Genomic DNA, 7,665 nt, shown 5'->3' with positions numbered 1-7,665 from the left:
TGATTTCGACTTAATTTGTTTTAGGAAACTTTTAAAAACTAGGCTTTCACAATGTTTTCAAAAATTATATACATTTATTTTCAACAACTAAGAAAAAATGCAGAACCTTTAAGCACAGATAACTTTTAAATAGTTTTTCATATAGTTTTCAAATTAATTTCTCATTAAAAGTTTTGAACCTTACTAAACATAGTTGTCAAAAAATTTATTGATTTATACAAACAAAGCTCATTTCTTGTATTCTTAGATGTATCTTAAAAGCAATGTTTTAACTTATAAACTTAAAAATAATAAAAAATAATAATAAAATTCTAGGATAACAATAGAAAAATTATCTAAAATAGCTCGCTATACAATTTCATATAATATTTAAAAATAATTAAAAGAACACATCAGTAATCATATTAGATAAATTATTTTGCAATATTAAAAAGATAAAAATATTTTTTTAAAGTAAATCAAAAAAAAAATTGTAAATTAAAAACTATTAAATCTTATTATTAAAACCTCTCATTGAGACTGGAATTTTATACCAGCTTAAACATTCTTGACTTGTTGTTTTATTAGTTGGAGAGAAACTTTTCGTAACAGGTAAACTTTCTATCCTATCAAAATTATCTATTACATCTACAGTGACAAAACTTTTAGTCTCAGCAACAACCTTATCCAAGTTTGAACTCAGCGTGCTAGAAGTTTCTTGCAAAACTTCACTGGCAACGACCCCATTTTCCTCATCAATGTCAGGATGTTCGAAGTTCACGTCAATATGCATCTTGTGTTTACTTTCATGCAGCTTGAAGCGATCGCACGGGACTATCCCGATGTCAACTTCAGGCCTCGCTGTTTTGACTAGAACAAAAACGTGACCTTGTGAAATTTCTTTCTCCCAATCAAGGTTTTGCACTAGCGCAAAGCCCAACTGGCGGATCATAGTAGACAGAAAGACGCTGTTATCAAGAAACTTTCTTTTGCTTTTATTTGAAGCTGCGTTTATTGTGAATATTTGTTTAAGGGAGGTCAGTGCTGTTCCAAACCCTATGGCAACTTCATAGTAGTTTGAATGGGATGCGACTTTGTAGAGAGCTTCTTCTATTTCATTGATTGCTTTTACAAGTTCGGAGCACTTTTTCAAATAGGTCTTCTCAGAAATTTTAACAGGCGTCGACCTAGGTAAACAGTAGAAAACAATCTTGTTAAAATATAAAATAATAAACAAAACTAAGTACTAAAAAATATTTAGTAAGTTAGACTTGTTTTCATTTAATTTCATTTGTTAGTAATAAATAAGTTAGACAAAAACTAATAATAATAATTAAATACAAAATTTATAATTGCTTTAATAATCAATTATATATTTTTTAATAATTTTACAGTACATACACAAAAAAATCCTGTGTTTGTAACATATTAAGTCTTAAATGCTATAAAAAAGATAATAAAGAACTATTATAACAACTTTTAACAGTATTATTTTACTTTTAGTGTTTTACTTAATTTAATATGTAAACTATCAGTAAAATTTAAAACAACAAATAACATAAGCAAAAAACTAATAAAAATTTAAAAACATTTATTTGCTGGGGCTCTAGAGCTTATTAATAAAAATGAATTAAAATAAAATGTTTAACCACATTATGCAATAGAAATACTTAATCTAAATTTTAGTTGTACAATTTTGTAAAATTATTGCATAAGAACTAATGAGATCATAAGTAATACTTATCAATTATTCTTTAAAACAATAAAGCTTTGAATACTAATTATTTGAATATGCATTTAAAAATTTATATAAAACAATTATAACTTAAGTTTTACAAGATACAAACTAATATAAAAACCTTTTAACTATCACTCTATTGACTTTCTTCTGAATAGCACTGAAAGTCTCTGGAATCTGAGAACATTGAAACAGTAAAAGCTTTAAAGACTCTATTGTCACTTTAATATTCAGTGTCGAATCAAAATTTCTGCTTAAGCTAGGAAGGGATACACAAACATTTTTTACTTCAGAAGACTGATTTTTGTTATTAATCTTCATTCTTTTATAGTAAGTAGATAAGAATTAAAATACTATTATAAATTATGCCTAAAAATTTAACTATTAATATTAACAATAATTATTTTAAAATCAATATAATAGTCAAATGAAATACAGCATCTATTGAACAAAAAAAATTAAAGTTAAGAAAAAGGTAGGCTTTATACAAGTTTTTTATAAAAAGTAATACAACTCATAGTCGTTTTAAAGTCAACCATAGTTATTTTACTACTCGTAAGTTTTTAAGGAAGTGCTTTACAGTTTAGAATCAACGCTAATCAAAAAATAAAAAAACATTAATGAATTAATTATAAAGAATTATAAGATTCGAACACACTAGTAGCATCAAATGAAAAAAGAGCTTGATTTACAATATACTAGCTTGCTTTCATTTACAACTGTAGTTACAGCTTGTTTTAATAACAATTTATTAATACTTCATACTCAATTATAATTTTAATAAGATTACCAAATATGTTTACAGAAAATTAGGTACTAATTCAAAAAAAAATTATTAAACCGAAAATGTAGTGATTTTAAGTTACAAATGGTTTAAATAGAAAGTTTATTTACAAATAGTACTAGCTAAAAACTACAAGATTTAAGTTACTCAAGATAATTTATCGTTTAAGTTATATTTTACTTTATATGTAATGATGGATATTATCATTTAGAATATATAATACTTACAGGGTCATCAAATGTTTTAGGCAAATTTTCTCTAGGTTTTTAAAAGTACACATTTTTGGGTCTACTTTTAGTTTAAAGTTAAGTTTAAGAAAAGAAACTATGTTAAATAGTATAAAAACAATGAAAAGATACTCTAAAGCTACTTTAAATCTGTTTTATATTTTAAAAAAATTGATGATGACAAAAAAAATTGTCTACATGTAGGGGTAGGGAGTACTTGGGTGATATTTGCTGGACTTATGAGGGTATATGATTTGGATATGTTTTGTCTTCATTAATAAGAATCTAAAAAAAATTAAAATTTTGAAAAAAAATAAGTTGTTGCCCAGGAAACTAATTTCAATCATAAAAGTTGCAATTTTTTTTGATTTCTTGACTTTAACAGTAATAAAATCACTTATACATGTCCTAGACTTATAATTTATATCTGAAATAAAAGCTTATAGTTGTAGGCATAAGTTATAGACTTTTCGACTGCTACACAATTATGATATCATAATTTATATTACATTAAATTTTGTCTGTAATATTGTACTTTTTTTTCTAATATAAAAAGCAACTTCTTCTGCTGTTTTTGCTTTTAGTTTTTTTGATTTTGAATGCAAAAAGATGAAGTAGGCTAGCCAGTAAAATATTACTGAAGTAATAACATTTCAATTACATATTGATATAGATACTAGATACATTTTAAATAACTTTCCGTTATTAGAAATCATGATTATTGAGAGCACCTAGCAATCTAGACCTATATATCATAGAAACTGCATGTAAATTTATTAAAACTAGTCTATTTTTTTTTAAATATAAAGAGTTTGTATTTAATTAAACAATAACTATTTATCTGCATTAAGTTTTTTATTTTTGCTTTAAGTATGTTATTGTTTTCACATTACTATCAGTTTAAGTTTATAAATTGTTGTACTTTTAATTTAATTAAAACTTATTTTGTTTAAATGTTTCAATTCTCTCATATAAAACGTAGTATCAAATCCTTTTTAGTTCTATACTCATAGCAGTTTATCATTATTGTATATACAAGACTGAGCACTTAGCAAGGTATAAACTTTTATCTATAAAATATATAAAAGCTTATATTTTGCAAAGGGTTATATTATAAAAAAAATTAAAACTCCATTCTACTAGATATTGAGTTGATATTAACTATTATTTGATTTATTGTTAATTAATAATATTAATTTAAGCATATTCATAGTAGAAAAATACTATGACAACTCCGAGTTAATAGTAGATGTGGTTTACTCTTTTATTAAAATAGTATAATATTGTTTCTTGGGACATCTTTTTTTTTCTCTTGGAATTGCTCTAGATTCACTTATTTAAAGTAATCAATTACAATTACTAACAAGTTTCGTTTTACTCTGGTTTTTGATACAAGATATCTTCCACCAAATGCTTTGGTTCTAATGTAAATGAGGGCTTTCAAATATGCAGAAACACAGTCTTGCACCTTTTTCGATTTTTGCCTACAACAAATGCTAAAGATATTAATAGCAAAGTGCACCAAGCATTTGGTGAAGGATATGTTGTATTAAAAACCAAAGTAAAATGAAACTTGTTAGTAATTGTAATAGATTACTTTAAATAAGTGCATCTAGGGCAATTCCGAGAGAAAAAAGGTGTTGCAAGAATCGGTATTATACTATTTTAACAAAAGAGTAAATCACCTTTACTACCAAATCAGATTTCTTATAATACTTTTCTACTATGAATATGATTTAGCTTAATTTTATTTTTATCAAATAAGAATAAATTAATTAATAGTTAATATCAATTGAATCCTTATAAAAAGGAATTTTATTAAGTGCAGAATAATATAGCTCTTATCAAGGTATTAGTTTTTATGTAATATAAAAATAAAAGTTTATACCTTGCTAAGTTCTCAGTCTTGTAAATAGCATTTATACAAGTAAATACAATAATGATAAACTGCTATAAGTTTAAAACTAAAAAGGATTTGATACTACGTTTTATATTAGAGAATTGAAACATTTAAACAAAATAAGTCTTAATTAAATTAAACATATAACAATTTATAAACTTAAACTAATAGTAATGTGAAAACAATAACATACTTAAAGCAAAAATAAAAACTTAATGCAGATAAATAATTATTGTTTAATTAAATACCCTGAGTATTTGGCAACCCTGCTATAAGTATATCAACACAAAAAGATTGTTTTTAAAGCAGGTTTATTAAAAAATTAGAAAATCTTAAACTTTTTAGTTTTCATTTTTTTTTTTTTTTGCGTTTTACACTGATAACTGTCTTTTATTACAATTTTGTGTTAAAGTTTTTAAAGCATTAATGTATGACAATATATATGCAACACATAATATCAATTTTACCTGCTATATTTACAAAAACTTAACAGTAACAAATAAATTGTGAAACACTGTTATATAGAGAAAAAACAATGAACATTTGATATAAAAAATAAAGCATTTGGTACAGGAGATGGGATTATGACTATAAAAATTTCATTTCATTTATATTTAAAACACTAATTGTTACTACAGTCTGAAGACAATTTTAGAACTTTAATTACTTTACTCAAATTTTTATGCATGTATATTTATATAGTAAACTAAACATAAAAGAAATAGAAAGAAAATATAAAATATTTTATTATACTTTAATCTAATTTTGTAGACTTTTAACAAGGTACCAGTAGTTTTATAATACTTTTTAAATTTTAAGTAATTTTTGAGATATAACAGCAACTTATAGAAGGCAATAACTGGAAAGAAATTGCTTTACTAAAAACCTAATCATTTTCTATAGTTTTTAAGCAACTGTGTTCAAACTTTCTCAAACTAATAACTAAAAACAGCAACTCGTTTCAGAAAGAAATTAAATCTGAAGTAAAAATATCTTTTTTTTTAGAAATAAATTAGATTTTTTAAAAATAAATAAAATAAATTTTAAATACATTTAATTTTTGTCATAAAATTTTCGATTTTAATTATTTCATTATGTTTTAAAAAATCTGTATATAATACTACAATTCATTACCTAAAAAAGAGCCAGTATTTATTTTAGTCATCATCAACAAAGTTGAGATATTTTTTGCCATCAATAATAAACAATGAAAATGTTTATAGATGTTGTTGATTGTGGTGAAGTTTATTGTTAACTAATACTAAAAAAATGATTAAAATTCTAATACTTTAAACTACTTCTAATACTTAAAAATTCAAAAGAAGATTGGTTTTTAACAAAATAGACTTATTTTGTAGCTTTAGTTTGTGTCTTCAATAAATAGCCTACTGTTTTTTTTAATTTGATTTGAGCTGTATCAAAAGCTACTTTAAGTTTAAAATACAGTGAAAAACAACTTGTTTAAAAATGCATATAACAAATCCAGATATAAAAAAGTTTTATTTATCACTCACCTTTATGGCCTTAATTTACTCAGGGTTGCCACTCGTTTTTTCAAATTTTTTTCAAGGTTTTCCAAATTCATCCAGGTTTTTAAAAGTACACATTTTGGGCTTATTTTTAGTTTAAAGTCAAGTTTAAGGTAAGAAACTGTGTTAAATAGTTTTAAAACATTAAAAAGATACTGTAAAGCTACTTTAAATCTTTTTTTCTAATAATTTTTATCTATGCAATAGATTTTTGTGTCTAATTGAAATTTAACTACTGAACATGTTAAAACTGTTAAAAATTCCAGGCTTTTTCAGTCTTTTTTTCGCCTAAATTATCAAATTCCAGGTTTTTCTAGGTTTGAAGGTAAAGTGGTAACCCTGTTTACTGTACCATTGGAAGATATTTTTTTGCTTATAGGTGTTATAATTATTTTCTATAAATATTCTCATTTAGTTAGATTGATAAGAACAAAATTTGAATGGTCAAACAAATAATATAGGGGTAGGGGTGGTAAAACACTTTTTGTGATAATTTTACATAAGGGTATAGGGAAGTCCACCTTGACTTTTACTAGTTAGTCTTATTTTGTAGAGTTTAATCCGAGCTTTTAGAAATTTTTAAACGCTTAACTATTTAAAAGTATCTTTTGAGATATAAGCTATAAAAGTTGATATGCTTAAAAGATTCCTAATAAAAGAAGCAAACAAAAATGCAAAAACAACTATTTCAATTAAAAATTAATCTCACTCATCTTTTAAAATATCTTCTTTAAATTTTTACAGTAAGTCCACTACTAAATTTATAATAGATAAAATGCAGGGTTTTTTTTTTTACAAAAATAAAATTTTACAAAAAAAAAACTTTTATTTTTGTTTTTTTAATCTAAGAATCTTTATTTTTGTTAGATTCAAAGTCGCAACATTAAAAGTGTTTTAAACTATAAAAGGAACATTTCCTGAAAGTTTGAAGTCGCAAGCTCAAAAAATGAAGGAAAAAATAGACTTTTAATAGTTTATTAAATATCCAAGAAAATTGACCCTGAAAATTGTGTGGTCCATGAATTTGTACTGGAAACTTTTTACAGAAATTATAATATCTCAAAAGTTAAACAAAACTTGTAGATCCTTTAAAGACTGGCTTGTGTTTTTTACTTAAAGTTTTCATGTAAGAGCCAATGTTATTTTTTTTGTAAAAAAAATGTTGGACCTCCCCTATGCCCAGAAAATAATTCAGCCACCAGTTGCTTTTTACAGCTTGTTAGATTCAAGAGATCAAAATTAGAGGGTTCTACAAGTTTTTAATAGAAGAAAACAGACTATAAAGGCTGAAATAGACTATTTTACTAAAAATCTATCTCCTCCTTTAGTTAAAAATTTCTCCAACTGATCTTTATAAAATTTCAAACAACTTGTAGGAAACAGATTTTTTTATTGTTTCCAATTTTTTTCTTCAGGAAATCAACAAAAATATAAACCCTCTTCCAACAAGTTGTTTGCAGAATTTAAAAATATCTTGAAATTTTGAAGTAAATAGCTTCAAAAATGAA

At 24.2% G+C, this 7,665-nt stretch overlaps 1 protein-coding gene across 1 annotated transcript; it reads right to left on the bottom strand.

Annotated features, from left to right (window-relative positions):
• Window positions 1-240: 240 nt before the first annotated feature.
• On the bottom strand, window positions 241-2,065 carry LOC145844480 (uncharacterized). Its single transcript, XM_082951882.1, has 2 exons — window positions 1,839-2,065; window positions 241-1,166 (listed from the first exon to the last, which is right to left on the bottom strand). The coding sequence occupies exons 1-2, from the start codon at window positions 2,036-2,038 to the stop codon at window positions 488-490; spliced, it is 879 nt and encodes a 292-aa protein (XP_082808008.1). The 5' UTR covers window positions 2,039-2,065; the 3' UTR covers window positions 241-487.
• Window positions 2,066-7,665: the final 5,600 nt, after the last annotated feature.

The sequence above is a fragment of the Thalia democratica genome, chromosome 9, assembly GCF_965202585.1.
Source record: "Thalia democratica chromosome 9, ktThaDemo2.hap1.1, whole genome shotgun sequence".
In the NCBI taxonomy this organism is placed as follows: Eukaryota; Metazoa; Chordata; class Thaliacea; order Salpida; family Salpidae; genus Thalia; species Thalia democratica.
Note: the sequence above shows the minus strand (reverse complement) of the source record. Positions and strands in the feature narration are given on the sequence as shown.